Raw genomic sequence first — 18,957 nt, 5'->3', positions numbered from 1 at the left:
GGAAGAAATAACTTATCTCACCTTTCATTCTCACATTGGTTTTACACAGAATTCCTTGTGAGCACCAACATACTTAAACTTTATGGAGAGATATATGATGAAACTTTGGTTCCTCTTAATTTTTCTTTTTCCCCAGTGAGATTTGTGACAGCTTTCCCCATTGCTGTTATCCATTATAGAAATTTAACTGCACTTTGAGGACATGTGATTTCAGAAACATGATCTAATTTTCTACCTAAAGGGAAGAAAAAAAGCTAAAAGTAACAGGGGAAGGCAAAGTCTTGTGTAGCATAGAAAAGGCAGAGTTGTAATGCATGGAAAATACAAGGCAGTTACTCCATTTAATGTATGGGCTTCAAACTGAAAACTAACTAAATAAGTAAAATAAACTGTTATCAGAGAGCTTCTGCGGGTAGCCAGTCCATTAATAAAAAATGCCTACTGAATAAATGGATCATAAACCATGTTTTGGATTAGTAGTTTTTCATTGTAATCATCATCCAGAAAATGTTCTTAAGTTCCTAGTTGGCATAGAGGGTGCTGGTTAGACTTCAAATCATGACATTTTTGCCCTCCAGGAGCTTATGAAGGTATACTGTCTCAAACCCAGAGAAGTGTTTTAGATAATTATTTACAAAACATCTTGCAAAACACTCAGAAATACAATGTGTCCGATCATACAACAGAGGAGTACATTCAACTTTATAAAAATTCACCTTAAAATCCAAATATCAATATTCTAACAATTTGATTGAAACTACACTCATGCATGGTGGTGACTACTGTCTCTGAATCCAACACCCACTAGTTAAAAATTGCTGCAAGTTCCAAATGTGAGTATTAAAATACTATGGAGAAAATATATTGAAGAACTTGGAGCTGCTTTCTGAAAAACACAGATCAGGGGATCAGCAGGCAGAAGTAACTCAATTTTGAATCCTTTTGCATGTATAGAAGACTGCTTCCCCTTCACAGCTCAGACACACTCACCACTGACACACTTCCCAGAAGTGCAACTAGAATCAAATGACTGCAATGCACATTCACAGGAAGTATCTGAAAAAGGTTATGGTGAGAAACTGCAGAGCTACACATCAAACTCTATTCCAATGACATCCTTTGAAGTTTGGTGCTCAGCACCAATGCTAACTTGGCACCTCCACAGTACATGCAAGGACAGCATGCTCCACTCTGGCTCAAAGGCCAAAGGCTGGTGTGATTGCAAGAAGATGCGAATGGTGAATGGCTTACAGGAAATTGGCCAACCTTTGGAATGTGATAACTTATGCAAGATCTTCCCACTAAAGTCACAAATAAGGTGAAATTTATGTAATGGCCCATCTCCTGTTGTAGAAATGCTGTGGTGTAAACTTGAATGTGCTTTTTTAATTTCTGTAATTAGCAAATAGAAATTTCTATCAATTTCACAGTGTAAAATTTAGGACACTGTAAGTTTTACAAAAGTCTTCAACAGAGATAGAAATTACCCCTAAAATCAATCCATGAGAACATCTGCTAAACCAGTGGTTTCTATCCAAGCTCCACTTCCAAATCCTACCTTCATTCCTCAGACAGTAGGAATCTCAGGGACCCCGGCATAGATACCTTTGAATTTTTTGGATGCGTATTGAATGTGATTATTAGCTCTATTTTAGAACTTATTCATCTGGCCTCTGGCTCCCTCTTCAGGGTCCCTGTGAGCCTGCCCCCTCCCTATTTCTCCACCGGAGTGCTTTCTCTGCTCCTCCAGGGTGCCATGCACTCACATTGTTCATGTATCTGTTTGCATTTTTTTTACATTATATAATTTAATTGAAGAATCCTTGGCATCGTTGATGCATCATAGGATCATTACGTCTATTAAAAAGCTATTTGTTCAAATTTTCTCATAAGAACATGAGAACATTTTATTCTATGTACAATAATGTATACAAATGTAAATAGGTCATCAAAGAGACCTGAAGTAATTAAAGAGGTATATTTACAGTAGCACATCACAGTAAATGGAAAACCACTCACAGATTCAACATTGATACTGTTTTTGTACTTGGTTACACACTGAAGGTGAAGCATACATTTCACTTTTCAGAGAAACCTTTCCTCAGCCCACACACTAGGTGAGGTCTCCCTGGTATGGGCACCCAGAGCCTTGAGCTGTTGCCCTTGATTCTCCAAGGAAACATTCAACCTACTTTTCCATGTTCATTGTTCACGCCTGTTTCCCCTGGCAAAGCATAAGCTCCATGAGGGACTGCTCCTATCCAGCTTTCTCCCCAGAGCTTACGTAGTGTACCGGACACAGTAAGTTTAGTTAGGTTAGTTGTGGGGGAAAGGGGAGGTAACGTTTGAGGTTTTATCACCCAATATAGGTTATATTAATTAGGAGCAAATTAGTACATTGTGCCTACCATGCTGACACTTCTATCACTAAGCTAATGGTGACCTCAAACTAACAACCACTTCCCTCACTGAGGGCTCTTAGAACACCAGAATGTTGGAGGCTGGCAAAGAGACACATGATACCTGTTCTCACTTATACGCCCATTGATAGTTCACTTTTCTTTGTCTCTCTTCACTTTTAACTGTATAATAGGCTTTAAAGCTTAGATGAGAGCGTACTTTAATGAATAATATACTAAATAAAGAACAATAGCATTAGCATAACTAAAACTCACACTTAGAGATAATTCATGGGCTTAACTAGTTTGCATGCTTTAACTAGATCATCTGAAAACACAAATTACATTTCTTTCCTAATTCTTTATTAGAGTTTGAAGATGATAGAGAATTATACGAAAGGAAATGTTTGCAATAGATATAATAAAGGAAATCGTTTAGATGATACTACTCATTGTATTTTAATAATGGGAATGATTACAAAGATTGAAACAATGTACTAAATGGCTGAAATAATTATTTTCTTTAAGTAGCCAAGAGGGATTTTTAAGAGGTAAATAATTTCCCATCCTTGTCCAAAGTATATTAAACCTGGGCTGACCAGTGCCTTTAACATATTAATCAATAAACTCTCATCTGAAGGAATGTTATGTGGATTTATACAACTCTAAAGAAGGCTCTATAAATACCACATGATTTACTGCTGTTTTTAAGCGACAAGTTTCTGGTAATGACTAAGATAGAAAGTGCTTCAGGTAAATTAGTGCGACATACAGAAAATTCAGTACTGGTTGCAAGAAGTTCATTAATAAGGCAGGAAATATAAATAACTAGAATAATTTAGAATGGTAATAAGATGGTAATGTTAATAATGCTAATAACAATCCTAATAAGGATTGTTACTGTAAACGTGAAGATGTGGATATGTATGTGTAAATCTATAGAACTATGTTTAACAAATTCAAAATGTGTCTCCACTAGTTAACCAGAAAACAGTGTAGCAAAAGTCACCTCTAACTGTAGCCTGTGTTTCTTGTTTTGGCAGACATATCACATGGAGACATTCTGAGGAAATCTGAGTTATGTCTATAGCATTTATGAGTTCTCCAATGGGGACATCCCCAACAAAGAAAGGCAGAACTATCATAGGTAAATAAAATCAAGGACAGGTGGAATCCACAGACAAACTGTAAATTTAATTACTGATAAATTCCCTTTGCATTTAATAACTCTTGTCCTGTCTGTGTGGCCTCTTATTGGGATACAATGAATTACGAGATACAATAGCCTCTTTTTATCTGACATCTATAAGCAGAATTGTCATTCCCCTCTCATGAGGAATTCATATGTGCTGCACTCAAAAGACACTCAGATTCTAATTCCAAACATAAACTAGACTCATGCATTTCATCTCAAATCTGGGAATTCCTGTATTGATAATTCTATAGAAAGAATACAAGATAACAGGATAGACATACCAAAATGATGACTAAGCCCTATAAACATTAAACAAAAATAGAATTTTCCAAAGGGAGGTTAAAACAAAAAAAGGAGAAAGAAATTGCTGTGGATCTGAGAACTCTATTGTAGTCAAGCGAATTTTTTACTCCAATTATTTACTTCTCCCTGTGCCCATGCTCCTCACCATATAACACTGAAATTTCTCTCAGAAAGAGTCACATGTATTTCCCCACCCTTTTGGATACAGCCTAAAACTTGCTTTTGGCCGGGCACAGTGCCTGACATCTGTAATCCCAGCACTTTGGGAGGCTGAGGCAGGTGGATCACCTGAGGTCAGGAGTTTGAGACCAGCCTGACCAACATGGTGAAATCCTGTCTCTACTAAAAATACAGAAATTAGCTTGGCGTGGTGGTACATCCCTGTAATCCCAGCTACTCCGGAGGCTGAGGCAGCGGAATCGCTAGAACCTGGTAGGTGGAGGTTGCAGTGAGCTGATATTGTGCCACTTCACTCCAGCCTGGGTGACAGAGTGAGACTGTCTCAAAACAAATTAATTTAAAAAATAAAACTTGCTTGGGCTAATGAGATGCAGGCAGAAGCGTTTGCCAGCTGTATACCAACATCTTATGTAGCACTGTAGTTTCTGCTTGCCCCAGTGTTCTGCAGCCGTGACAATCAGAAGAGCAGGAGAGACACATAGATTGGAAATGACTCCAAGCACCGGCAGAAGCTAAACCTGGCCAGACCTGGAACTAGAAGCAAAGCTACCCAGCTGAGTCCAAGCTATATGAAACTTCCAAGTTAATCCACATGCATGGGATAAACAAATGCTTATGTTTGAAACCCATTAAGAGCTTGAGGTTATTTCTTACACAGCATTCTTGTTACAATGGCTACCTGATACATTTATAAATTAAAGTGGGCAAAAGAAATATTCTTCCCTTCTAGTAATCTGTAAAGAATATTTCCTTCCTCCTGAGATTTAGCTTTCATTTATTTACAATGAAAGTCAGCAAATTCATGCCTGATTGAAAGAGTGTTACCTCCAATGAGTTCATTCTAGGTTGGCCACTGACTTACTTTTTTCCTCATGATCATGCTGACAATCATATTGACTTTCAAATGCTTACACTTTCTCTAATGTGTTGGGGATACCAACCCCTGTATGACCTCATCTGTAAACTTGTGGGGTTAAGTGATCACTGGTTCTTCAGGTCCCAGACTTCCAAGGAGAGATGTATGGAAGACCACAGCATGGTGGGCAGAGGAGGAAAGCTAAACAATAGGAGTACTAACCTATCAATCAGCATAACTCTGCTTCCATCTGTGTTAGCTATGAATTCTTCATGTGGAAAATCAGTTTTACTATTTAAATATCAAAAACTACTAGACCAGATGTTTTCTAAAGTCTTCTAATACTCAAAGCCCTATGATTACGTTTTTATTTTGACCACTCCCTTCTCTTTATTTCTATTCCCATGACCCTAATTTAAGACACTATCACCTAAACTCCTGTATCACTTCCTAACCTGACACTCTGCTTTAAGCTGTAAATTGTGTCATTTTATTCCCCTACTTAAAATGAGAGAAAACCCAACTTTAACGGGGCCCCCAGGCTCTCCCTATTGCTCCAGTCTCATTTCCTGCCCCACTTCCCCACCTTTCATCCTGGCTTAGAACAGGCCCCACTCTTCATCACCTTGGGGTTTTCTCCCATGCTGTTCCCTCTGCTGGAAATGCTTGTCCTCTATTCTTTTTGCCTTCAGTGTCATGTTACAAGTCGGCCTCTCAGAGACTTTCTTCAATCACCTAAACTACAGAAGGCCCCACCTGACCCCTATCATTCTCTATGACAGCACATTCTTCTTTCTTTCTTTGCACTTATGACTTACAGTTATGGAAACATTTGTTGGTTGTTATATTATTCAACTTCCTATTAAGTACAGCTCCAGGTGGACTGGGCTGAAGTTGTCTGGTTTATTTTTGTATTTTTAGGACCCAAAGCAATACCTGGCACATAGTATATATGCAATAATATAGATGAGTGCATGAACTAATGAACTTCTTAGCTTTTGTCAACATTTTTTTCTACCACTTTTCTATATCATATAACATTTCCCTAGAACGTGATCTCAGTCTTTCATTTGCTTATACCTGCTCTCTTAGTTACCTTCCTTAAACCATGCATAATGTTCCTTATGTTCTTGAACATTAGAATTTTCTCTTCAACTTTCTTATTCATCATACTTCCCTCTTCTTACTCTTTTCATGTGCGAGTGGTCACTATCTGGTAGGTTGTGGGAGATTATTATAAAGCTGATCCCAAATCTTAGAATTAGATTCTATTTAGGATAAAATTAACAAGAATAGTCCTTCAATAAATAAGACCAGATACCTATAGAAGTAAATACTCTATGCACCTGACTGAGGTGACGGAGGAGTTTGGCAAATACCTAAATTTCAAGTAAGATGACCAGGAAATGATTTTAGGAAAAAACAATAACAAAAAGTATATCCTAGCTAATTTAATTGACCTCCGTCAGAAGAAAAGAAAAAAAAAAAATAAGTGCTTGGTTTGTAGATAGCCTAGAAAATATGGACACAATGAACAAATAATGTGGAACTCCATTGTTGGAATGTGGATTTTTCTAGCAATGCCTGGAATAGAGAAACACAATATCTGATAAAGGTAATATTACGATTATCAGAGAAATGAAGGCTGTGGGAGGGAAATGTATTGGTCACAAGCTCTCACTATTGTTTAAATGCACCACCTAAGAGGATGCTTTGAGAGTCGGCATGAGGCTACTGGCTGCTGAAATGAGAGCTCCCTCTGCAAGTGAAGAAGCTGGCATTTCGGCTTAGGCAGCGGTCTCTGATGAGTTGGTTTTAGTATGAGTCAACTTACAAAAATTCAATCTATTCTGGGTGTACTGAAAACATTTAGTTTCTTGATCTGTAAAGCCAAGATCCATACCTTAAACCACAGTTATGAAAGAAAAAGGCAGAGCCTGGGCAGTCAGTAGCCTTCCTTGGACTCCAATTATATCGTGCCTGGCTTTCTTTCCAATTCTCATATGAACCACACTCTATTTCTTGTTATTGGCCATACCTATTACTATCAACCTGTTGATAATTACATGATGTACTTTCGTGAGCATGTGATTACACAAAATGAAATTAAGAAATGCAAGCATTTTTTTGTCATTGTGGCAATCTGACACTCCTTAGAACTAAGACACAATGCCGTAGTCTCATCATACATTTCTGTGAGTGCAGTCCCAGGATTCCCCTTTTACCCAAAGTTATAAATTTGTATAATGTCTTGGAAAGTTGTTTGGGAGCTCATAAGCTACCTGTAGTAAACAGCATATGGGACAATTAATAAAGAAAGGTGTTAGAGAAAATACCAAAACTTTTCAGACCTGGGACGGAAATCTTCCCCACAGTTGGATGCTCCATCTCCATAATAAGGCTGTTGTGTAATACCTGAAAAGGCAAAAACAGAGAGAAAAATAACTTACAAAATAAAACCATCTTCAATTACAAGGCATGGACAGTCATCTATTCAGTCAACATCAAAGAAAGATATGGCAAAACACAGAGATGTTTAAAATTTTAATTTGAAAGTAAATACTTGACATAAAAATAATGTTTCATCTTATAATACACCAAATGAAGCCAAAAAAGACTAGAGGATTCATGGACTAGAAAACATTTCAATAAGACCTTCCCACTCTTAAAATTTTTATTTGCTCCTAAATATAGCAGATGATTTCCTCTCTTTCATCTATGGATGCTCCCCTAATATTAAAGCTCAGCCCTTTCCTGCATAACCTTATGGCAGGACTCGGCCAAGGACAAGAAAGAGGACCTCGAACAGAGCAGCACACTGGGGTGGTACACATGCTCCTGGAAAACTGTGCAGCAGAAGGTATGGGGAGTCAGTCCATTTGAAGAATAAATCAGAGTATCCAGAAGGCTCGGTGACTGCTGGAGGTGGAAAGATTCAGGGCTGCTGTGACAAGCAAATGAGCAGCAGACAGCAAATCCAGAGGAGACCCAGGTCAGAGGCGTGCACAGGGAAGCTGAACCAGGAACGTTTTCAATGGTGGTCAAGACCTTAAGCAAAAGACTAGAGTTCAGAAACAGGATTCCAGGATACTGGAGTAAAAAAGCCAGAGACTTCATCCCAGAGGGCTGATTAGATTCTCATGCAATGGTGAGGCAGGAAATTTAAAAAATAATAATAAAATAAAATAAATTTTTCCATATTAAATTAATTTATTTCAAAGACAACAATAAGTATATTTTTATAAATTTTTATTCTCTATAATAACTTCAAATATTCTATTTTACCTAAAAAATACAATAAAATCATAAAAAACCTAAACAAACCTAAAACTACAACTATCTAAACACCATAATAAAAATTATAAAATAAACCAATACAAAACTCTTTAAAACAAAACCTAAATAATAAACATCTAAATTACTTAACAACAATCATATACAATCCTAAATTATAAACCTATTTTAATTTAATTAACTATCTTTATCCTGCCTCTATATCCCTACTTTCACACACTATAAACTTACTTCAAACTAACCCACCCCCTTTTATAAAATATATGTAAAAATCAAATGCTATCTTTATTCTAAACCCAATCTTTAAACACTAAATCTACTAAATCTAAACACATTCAATAATAAAAAATACCCTCCTTTATATACCCCAGAATCTCTCTCTAATCCTCCTAATCGCACAACAATGGGACCGAGATAGGTATCTAGTGTCCCATCAAGAACACAAGGTAGCCTTGGCTTGGGATTAAGATCTAAGGCCAGTTACTAGTGCAGGGACTTTCTGCCAGTGCCTGACAAGAGAAATATACTTGATGCTGAATCACTTGACTGCTGAAATGAAGCAACTTAAATCCCTGGCAAATGAAGGCTGGAATGTTTCCCGGGGGTAGGCAAAAAGACAAAATCTGCAGTGCCCTCCAACTATAAGTGGTGGATGAGCTGAGGGCATGGAACCAAATTCTGGAACATAAGTGTTGAATTATTAGAGGCAAAATGTTCCGTGATACACAAATAGAAATGCTACTTTTTTTTTCTTTTTTTAAAACAACAACAACAACAAAAAACAATTGGAGGCTACCTGGTTATACCGTCTCAAAGAATCCAACATCTATTACTGGAACCTCAGTAAGACATTTATGGATATCTTACCTATAAATTGTGTTTCACCTGCACTATCTACCAAGCAGAGAACCTCTCTCTTCCTGTCCTGTACGTGCATCTAAAGGACAGAAGTATTTCAGTGGCACAGTAATCTTACAGACCACAATTTCATGCCAGCATCCCAAAGAGTGGCTGTTATAATGGTTCTACAGCATTTTGAGCTTCAGGTAAAAGTAAGATTTGCCTATCTACCTTCTTACCATAATCTGTTCGCAGAGTAAAAGAGCATGGAATAAAGAAACTAATAAAATGTTTTCTCACTTTGCTAAGCTCAGAGAAAGAGCTTAAATTTCTTGGGTTTTATTCATTTCTAGTGAGTTTTTGGTCACATCATAAAATAAATCATCAATAAGACAACTTCATGGGTGACTTTTTAAGTGTAGAAATACAGTTTTGCTATGGCTAAATATTCTGGCTGCGCCTGGTTCCTTTGGAAATGGTTACCACTTTTTGGGTGATGCTCTTTAGACAACGATGTCAACCTCCCTCATTGAGGATGATAACACATCACACAGAGATTCTTTCTTTTGGGATCACCAGGTTTGTACTCAAGAGCTGGCCAGATAAAATTCTCGCCAGTGTTAGAATTGTGCTATAATTTAATTCTGGTGTGGCTCGTTCTCAGCACCCGCCCAGCACAGCTTCCTCCTATGTGGGGGTGGGGGCTAAATGCCAACGGGAGGTGCTAAATCTCAGTTCTACTGAGGACAGGAACAAAAATACCGAGCTAAATTTCACTCAAAACAATTATCTGCACACTGAATCATTCTTCTCTCCTCGTATCTCTGTTGCCCTCCTGACTACCTCTTTGTAATAACACTGCAGTGCTACTCACGAAAGACAAAAGTGAGTGTTCTTAGCTAAATATAACTTAACTGATAGTGTTGAAATTAATTAACGCTGAATTTTAATCATGTAGCAAACGTTAAGTGTCAAACGTGAAAGGGTAGTTGGTAAAGGTCAAGGGACATATGTCAAAGTTTTGTGAAGCAAAAGCTAGCAGTTGATTGAAATTTTCCACGGAAGCAGTTTAAAGAGTGTACTTTCTCCACCCCTACACCGATTGCTGTCTATATAGGATATTTTCAGTATGAAACTTTAACCTTATCAATGCCTTTGCATTGAAAACCATTCCGTTTTAAGCAAAAATTTAAATTCTTCTTACGTTCGGCAGAGGAAGCTAACTGCAGTTTCTTATTTGCTGTAGCATGCATGCAATTATGAGGCAAACAGGCTGGTGTGAGCCCCATGTTCAGAAGGAACGGATGTATTCCCCTGCTTGGTTGCCACCCACCTTTTTATATAAAGTGTGAAGTCCATACGATTCCATAGGCTTTCTTCGCGAATCAGGTCAGAATATCCCACAGAACAATGCGGTCTGTGGCAGTGCTGTCCCTGGAAACCCTGCCTAATGACTTGGAATCTTGGAAAACTCTCCAGCCTTGTTTGTGGGGCGAATCCTGCTCTGCTTAGTAACATACTAGAGGATTTCAGAACCCAGGAAGTCTGTCTGAATTCTAACATAAATCTCTCCTGCTTCATTACCCTTTCACGTTTTACCCTTCAACTCCCTTTCATGTTTGACACTTAACTTTGCTACATGATTAAATTTGTCTCCTCTAAACTTTACTGGAAATGAAGGAACTACCTGTTACCACTATTTGCGTAACATTTTTTGGAGAATGGTTACTAAACGTTTCCTTGTTCTTTTCTCATCTGGCCCCAACACCCGGACCTCTACCACCTTAACCTAGAAATTCAATTTAAAAACGCTTCGTTTTCTTACCAGTAACAATTAACTGCTACAATTTCCCTTAAGATGTTCAAGGCTTGAAGAGAGTTTCATGCCTTGGTGCTAGGTCTGGCCATTCGGGGCATTCTTTGTTGCACATTGAGTTGTTTCACTATAAGGCAGGGAATTTCTCTAGAATTTTGTAGTGAATTTTGTCCATTTGGCAATGTCTTTGGATTTTACTGTTTTCTCCTTCATTTTACTTATTTTATCCTTCCTAGGTCTTTCATGGTTTAGTAGCTCTTCTAAATTCCATTTCTTCTCCTTGAAATTTCAAAAGCCTATTCTTGACAAGAATAGAATTGTAGACAGTGCGCCAACCTCTTTAGCAAAGTATCAGGCCTATTTAAATAAGGTCTCTCTTTCTTTCTCAAGCATTTTACAGATTGACAGCCTAATGACAGAGTCAAATGGTAATGTATTAATGATGGGGGGAAAGAGTAAAATGTATACCTTAAAGTAACGTGGGAAATAAAAGTTTAAGTGAAAGTAAGAAAGTCTTTTTATAAAGTCCTATGGCAGAAATGGCAGAAGAAAAAAATTTGTAATATAGCACTAGCAAGACAAAAAATGCAAAAAATAAACATCGATACCCTTTCTATAGACAGTGAAACTATTTATGGAAAATGAGAGAGGAATATTCAAACAAAAAGACATGAAATTACATACACAAATGATATTTGTAAACACTACACTGTCCTTACACATATCAAAATCAAAGTAATACCATCAATGGTATTAGCAATAATGCACAAAAGAGAACTGACCTATCTATTCACAGTCAATAATGATATGACCTATTCATTCAATTCAACAAACACCATAGCACTCATATGCTAGGCAAAATGAAGAAGCTGGCAGTAAAAAGATGAATGAACCTGCATTAAAAATGTATGTAATTAGAAGAGAGGGTACAGAATAAGAGAGCTTTTTTATAGCACAGTCATATAAATTGTTATAACACAGTTTAAGCTCCATAACAAAGGAACAAATCCAATGAGGATCAAGTAAGTAACTCTGCTTATCTTGAAAGAAGTTGATGATTTGTTAGATTAAGATAATATGACTTAGGTCAGGGAGGTTAGTAAATACCAGAGAACAAAGATAATATTGAAATTAGATGTTAAGGTTAAAAACAACAATGATAAACGTAATAACAGCAGATGCTGCTCTACAAAACTCCTTAAGGGTCAGGCATTGTGTTAGGAGCTAAAGCTTTGTTTGTTTAATCCTCTCATTAACCAGACTAGGTAGGAAGTATTATCTTCATCTCTACTGATGAGGTGTTAGAAACTTAGAGGAGCTATTTGTCCAAGATTTCGTGATTATTAAGTGGCTGATCTTGGATTATAATTTAGGTGTGTCTAATTTAGCCAGGTTCCTGGCAGTTGGAGGGAAAAAAAAATGGAAAAGCATTATTTGATTTACCATTAAAATAACTAGTTGATGTGGTCAATTCTGTAAAACAAATTAGTCACTTCAGTGGGGAAAGAAAATCAGTCAAACAGATTACATGTCACCATGTGGTCCTATTAGTTAATAAACTGACCTGCACCATTGCAAGTAGCCAAGGATACTCTGGCTGTGAAAATTGGAAGGATTTGAAGGGAATGGACCCAGAGGGTGATATTGGGCAAGGCACTTAGGTACTCTAAGGCTCAAAACCCTCATCGGTGGCCAGGCGTGGTGGCTCACACCTTTAATCCCAGCACTTTGGGAGCCGAGGCGGGTGGATTGCCTGAGTTCAGGAGTTCAAGACCAGCCTGGCCAATATGGCAAAACCCCACGTCTACTAAAAAAAAAAAAAAAAAAAATTAGCCAGGCACAGTAGTGTGTGCATGGTGGTGTGCACCTGTAATCTCAGGTACTCAGGAGGCTGAGACAGGAGAATTGCTTGAACCCAGGAGACTGAGGTTGCAGTGAGTCAAGATTGTGCTACTACACTCCAGCCTGGGTGACAGAGAAAGACTCCGTTTCAAAAAAAAAATTTAAAAAATTAAAAAAATAGAAAATTAAAGAAAAAAAAGAATATCAGTAAAAAGGGGATAATAATATCTCTTTCTAAGGGAAGAAGTGAGATGATGAGTATAAAGCCCTGAGCATAGGCCCTGGTGCAGAGTGTGCTCACAAGAAGTGGCAACTGTTTTTCCTGTTACCAATAGAGGGGTTCAAACTCTGGCTCCATCAAGTTCAAGATGTGTGGCTTTGGGTACATTCATTGAACACATATTAAATGTACTAACAGTAATGAATGATAATTAACAATAAGCATTAAATACATATTAATGTGCTAGGCATTGTTAAGTGCTGAGGAAAAACTGGGTCACAGAAAACTCAAGGTCATGCCCTCAAGAAGCTTACTGCCTTTTAAGGGAAACTTTCTAATTAAGCAGAAACCACTGGTCTGTTATTGTTACATAATATTATCTGTTTCGTCCCCTGCTATATGCCCAGTGCCATGAATGTTATCTGGCACTATCTGGTAGATGCTCAATAAACATTTACTGAATTTTTTTAAATTAAATTGAATTAACTGAGTAAGTTGCAGGTAGTTCCTTTTGGTTTCTTTATTTTACAGAAGTAAGGAGGAGTGCTCTTGTTTTAAGCTTTTAATGAATGCCTAGAGTTCTCTAGACACAAAACTGTTTTACTGAATTTCCAAAATACAGTCATTTTTAGGAACTTAGATATCAAGTTCCAGTGTTGCCTTGAAATTTCTGCAGTTTTCTAAAGCAGCTTCCAGCTGATCTTGAATCTGCCATATACACTGTATATTTTAAGACACTCCAGAGGCCATGCTGAGAAGCTCTGCATGGACAATGGTCATTATCAGTAAAGGAAAGCCAAGAAACATGGGCATGCACATTTATACATGTGAATGAAATTAATCTGCTCAACTTGAAGAAAACAATTACAGAATTCTTCATTAGGAATACTCAGAAAACCATTTCTAAAACACACAATATTTTACTAAGCAAAAAACACTGGAGTAATATTCTTTATTTCCCATTTTAGCAATTTAGTCATTCCTTTAGCATAATAGGAAAACAACCTTGGAATAATAGTTGAAAGGTTATACAACTGAAGGCAAAACTTACCATGAATATATTAAAAAGCTAATTCAACTACTTCTGAAAACTGTGCCCTCAAAAAATGTAAAAACAACATAAATTCATGAAAACAAATTGACATGAAAATCCCTAACTTTACTTAGATCAGGGGTCTGCAAACAGGTACCATGGTCCATGGTATCAGGGGTCCACAAACCAGTATCGCTCCATGGCCTGTTAGGAAGCGACCCGAACAGCAGGAGGTGAGTGGTGGGCAAGGAGCAATTATTACCAAAGTCCTAGGAAAGTTTTTTTGTAAACTTTTTAAAAAGTTTATTTTAAAATGTATATGGAAAGATAACAGCCTCAGAATGGCTTAGACAATCATAAAAATAATAAAGTAAGAGATAATTACTCTATCTGATATTAAGATATACTATATAACTGCTAAACACTAAGTAGGCACTAGGAGAATATCACATTGGCAGAGAGACAGACACATAAATCAATAGAACAACAGAGAACTCAAAAATAGATCCACACAAATATGTCCAAATAATTTTTGACAAAGGTACAAATGCAATAGAGGAAGTAATACAGCCTTTTCGACAAATAGCACTGAAACATGTGTATTGGAACTGGGGGGAAAAAGAATCTCAACATAAAGCTCACACTGTAAAAAATTAATTCAAGATGGATCATAGACTTAAATGGAAAATGGATAACTATAAAATTTAGGAAAATAAACAGGAAAATATTTATATAAATATTTAAATAATAAAATAGGAAAAACCATGGTACATCCATATTATGAAATACTCCTTAGCAATGAAAAGGAACAAACTATTGATTCACACAACAACCTGCATCAATCCTAAAGGAATTGTGCTGAGTGAAAAATGCGAATCCAAAAGATTACATAGTATATGATTTCATTGAACATAGCATTCTTGAAATGACAACATTCTAGAAATAGAGAACAGATTGGTGGTCTCCAGAAGCTAGAAGAGAGATGGGAGTGGAGGGAAGGGAGGTGCATGTGGCTATAAAAGGGCAGCAGGAGAGATTTTCATGGTGATGGAACTCTTCTCTATCTTGATTATATCAATGTCAATGCCCTCAATGTGCTACTGTAGTATAGTTTTGCAAGAAGTTACCATTGGGGAACAGGGCTACATGGGATCTCTCTGTATTATTTCTTGTAAGTGCATGTCAATCTATAATTATCTCAAAATAAAAAGCTTTTTTAAAATTATGGTCTCCTGGGGGATAATGTAAGAGGGGACTCAATTTTATTTTCTCAGCTAGAAATATATTGATGAATAGAGTTTTAGTAGAAAACATTTTTATCTTGTTCCTAATTTTAAAGGAAATGTACTTAATGCCTCATCACTGAGTATGTTTGTGACAAGGAATAATGGGCATACTTTATCAAGTTATAGAATCTATTCCTAGTTTGATGAGAAATTTTATTATAGATGTTTACTTAGAGCAAATAGCTTTTAATCCATCTACTGGGAGGATCATATAATTTTTCTCCATTAATCTGATCACTTACAACTGCAGTAAGTGATCAAATTTATTGTCTTAAACTTGTACAATTTTAGAATAATTACCTCTTTCAGGTGAATTCAAATTTTTATTGACATGAGGTGACTTGAACAGTAATGTATTTTGTTTTAAAGTCAGTAGCATCTAACATTACTAAAGCTACACTGGCTTCATTTTTGTTTGTATGTTCTTCATACATCATTTTTTAACCTATAATATGCAACCTTTCTAAGTTTTTAGTTTTAGGCGTATCTCTTGAAAATAGAAAATAGCAGGATTAGGCTGAGACGGGAGGATCACGAGGTCGGGAGATCGAGACCATCCTGGCTAACACGATGAAACCCTGGCTCTACTAAAAAATACAAAAAAAAAAAAAAAACTAGCCGGACGAGGTGGCAGGTGCCTGTAGTCCCAGTTGCTCGGGAGGCTGAGGCAGGAGAATGGCGTAAATCTGGGAGGCGGAGCTTGCAGTGAGCTGAGATCCCGCCACTGCACTCCAGCCTGGGAGACTGAGCAAGACTCCGTCTCAAAAAAAAAAAAAAAAAACCAGCAGGATTTATTCTATCTTTGCTTTTTAACTGAAAAGTTTACTGCATTTACTTGAATTGACATTTTTGATATGTTTGAATTCATTTTTTTTTTTTTTTTGAGACGGGAATTCATTTTAGAACCTTACTTAGTGCCTATTTTTGGCCTCCTATAAGAAAAATTCCCATTTTGCCTTGTTTGAGATTGATTGAGATTGTTTCCTCACATTTACTAGTTTGAAGATATATACTTTATCAAAAGGATATTCTTTTTTTTTTTTTTTTTTTAAGATGGAGTCTTGCTCTGTTGCCCAGGCTGGAGTGCCGTGCTGCCATCTCAGCTCACTGCAACCTCTGATTCCAGAGTTCAAGCAATTCTCCTGCCTCAGCCTCCTGAGTAGCTGGGATTACAGGTGCATGCCACCACACCCGGCTAATTTTTGTATTTTTAGTAGAGATAGGGTTTCACCATGTTGGCCAGGATGGTCTTGATCTCCTGACCTCGTGATCTGTGTGATTATAGGCATGAGCAACTGCGCCCGGCCCTTTTTTTTTTTTTTTTTTTTTGGAGATGGAGTTTTGCTCTTGTTGCCCAGGCTGGAGTGCAGTGGCACGATCTTGGCTCACTGCAACCTCCACCTCCCGGGTTATAGTGATTCTCCTGACTCAGCCTCCCAAGTAGCTGGGATTACAGGTGCCCGCCACCACCCCTGGCTAATTTTTGTATCAAGATGAAACTTTTTTTCCTTCAGAAGTCTTAACATGGATATTTAACTTAACAAAATAAAAATTTAATCAATACCAGTTATCCCCATACCAATTATATGCCAGGATCCAATTATCTCCCTACCAACTTATATGCCAGATGTTTTCAAATTGTCTTGGTTCCCCATATTTTTTGTCTCTGTACATTTTTCATAATGTCCTTAGGCAAAAAGGAATACTGTTTTGTGTATTAAGTAGTATTGTTTTGTTTATTAAGTAATTAAAAACAGTATGTATTCATATCCTAATAACTGAGTAGTCATTTGAAAAAATAATAGACATAAATTATAATAAAAGAAAAAAAATCTTTATTTGATTCTTAGCCACTATTACTTTCTAATAGTATATGTACACCTGTTAGGCACAGCAAAACTTCAATCTTGGAATTGAATCAGATATCTCCATCCATATTTCTTGTTTTATATTGATTTTCTCTTGGTACTTGCATTTTTTTCAAAGCTACATCCATCCAAAAACCGAGTTTGATCAAATATGTTTAGCAAAGGAATGTAGAGTGATTCAATATCGAAGCTGTGAACTTGAACACACTCCGTGCTGTGTCCAACATACATTGCCCTGTTTCTCTAGAAATTATAAACATCCTGCAGTGCCCCTGCGCATTCACTAGGATGTCATGAGTGCCTCAGTACATAGTTTGAGAACCACAGTCACCTGCAATTGGGTTCAGCATTTTGATTTTCTGTTTTTTAAATCTGGAAATCATTATTATCAATACTGTTTTTCAAAATCAATGATTTTAGCTTACTGTATGTTTATCCTAATATTTGATCCTCATTTTTTTTTAATTTTTTATTTTAGACTTTCCTTTAGCGGCCATATTCTCTCTTCCTGTAGAATGTTCTTTAGAGTCTCCTTACTCATCTGTTCAGAGTAAGTTCCATAGTAAGTTGGTTTTATTTTCCCAGAAGTTACTTTGCTTTCAATCTAAAAGAGTTGTATTGGTTGTACATTTCTAAGCTGACAGTTATCTTCTGTTGGCATACTGATGATATTATTCCATTGTCTTCCGAGTTTCACTATTGTTTTCAAGAAGTCGGCCATAATTCTAATTGTCATTGCTTTGTAGGTAATCTGTATTTTTTTCTCTGGGTGATTTAAAGATCTTCTCTATGTCTTCTGTTTTCTACAGTTTAACCACCATCAGTCTAAACCTGAATACCTTTTTATTTAATCTATTTAATTTTTACTTAATCCATGTAGTCTTTAGGACTTTCTAAGTCTGAAAAATTATGTCTTTGAAAGTTTTGGAAAATTCTTAAGCATGGTAAAGTATTGCCTCTGCCTACTCTCTCTAGCTTCCCCTGGAACTGCATTATAAATGTATATATATAAGATATATTATATAAACATTAGAATATATATTATAATAAATTACATATATAAAATTAATGAAAATTTTAGCTATATATTAGATGTGATCACTCTATATTAGTCTCTGCCTCTCTTGTTTTTCCTCTGTGTGTGTGTGTCTCTCTGGGTTGAGTTGTAATTAATTTATTCAGATCTACGTATCCCATCATGAATTCAATCTTCTATCAAATCTACCATTGCTGTGCAGTTGTTCTTAATCCAGAGATGATTTGCATTTTATTTTTCTAAGTGCTTAAGGGCACCTCTGAAATAGAACCAAATTAAACTTAACTTTCTGTTTGGTGGTTTTGGCCCACCAAGTAGAATTAATTACTCTCCTATATACAGAACAATAGATTTGTAGCTAGCTCACCTCCTCGCCCCAGAAAAATGAGAGATTTTCTTTTTATGTATTTCCTTCAAGAGCCATAGTCAAACAGGTTAGAATATCTACTATTTCCTTCTTCAGTCTTCAGTGGCAGGTCTTAAAATTTTTTTGCTTTCTTTTTTGTTTTGTTTTTTACCTAGTTCATCCACTGACATTGCTGACTTTTAGATGTCCAATCTTTATTTTGAAGTTTCTATTCTATCTCCCATCTAGTGTGGACTTCAGGATTCTTGTTATATCCTCATTTCTTATGGCCCATAAAGTTCAGGTCTAAGTCAAAGAGTATTAGCAAATGAGGGTTCTAGTGCCTGCTTCTCTGCATGCATGTTTTCTAATCATTTTTCTACTGCCAGGATTTCTCTGGTCATATAGTCCCCCATATTGTCAGAAACAGAGGTCCTCCAGAT

At 36.7% G+C, this 18,957-nt stretch overlaps 2 protein-coding genes across 5 annotated transcripts in view; one reads left to right on the top strand and one right to left on the bottom strand.

Annotated features, from left to right (window-relative positions):
- MPLKIP (M-phase specific PLK1 interacting protein) overlaps positions 1-18,957 on the top strand; it is an 811,813-nt gene that overhangs the window by 164,494 nt on the left and 628,362 nt on the right. The window lies entirely within an intron of this gene.
- The window catches only part of SUGCT (succinyl-CoA:glutarate-CoA transferase), a 772,786-nt gene that overhangs the window by 127,480 nt on the left and 626,349 nt on the right, over positions 1-18,957 (bottom strand). For all 4 annotated transcript variants that reach the window (XM_050783317.1, XM_050783316.1, XM_050783319.1 and 1 more), the window contains one exon: positions 7,285-7,348. In XM_050783317.1, the coding sequence (XP_050639274.1) occupies positions 7,285-7,348 (64 nt within the window). The remainder of the gene's footprint in view (positions 1-7,284; positions 7,349-18,957) is intronic.

This window comes from Macaca thibetana, chromosome 3 (assembly GCF_024542745.1).
Source record: "Macaca thibetana thibetana isolate TM-01 chromosome 3, ASM2454274v1, whole genome shotgun sequence".
In the NCBI taxonomy this organism is placed as follows: Eukaryota; Metazoa; Chordata; class Mammalia; order Primates; family Cercopithecidae; genus Macaca; species Macaca thibetana.
Note: the sequence above shows the minus strand (reverse complement) of the source record. Positions and strands in the feature narration are given on the sequence as shown.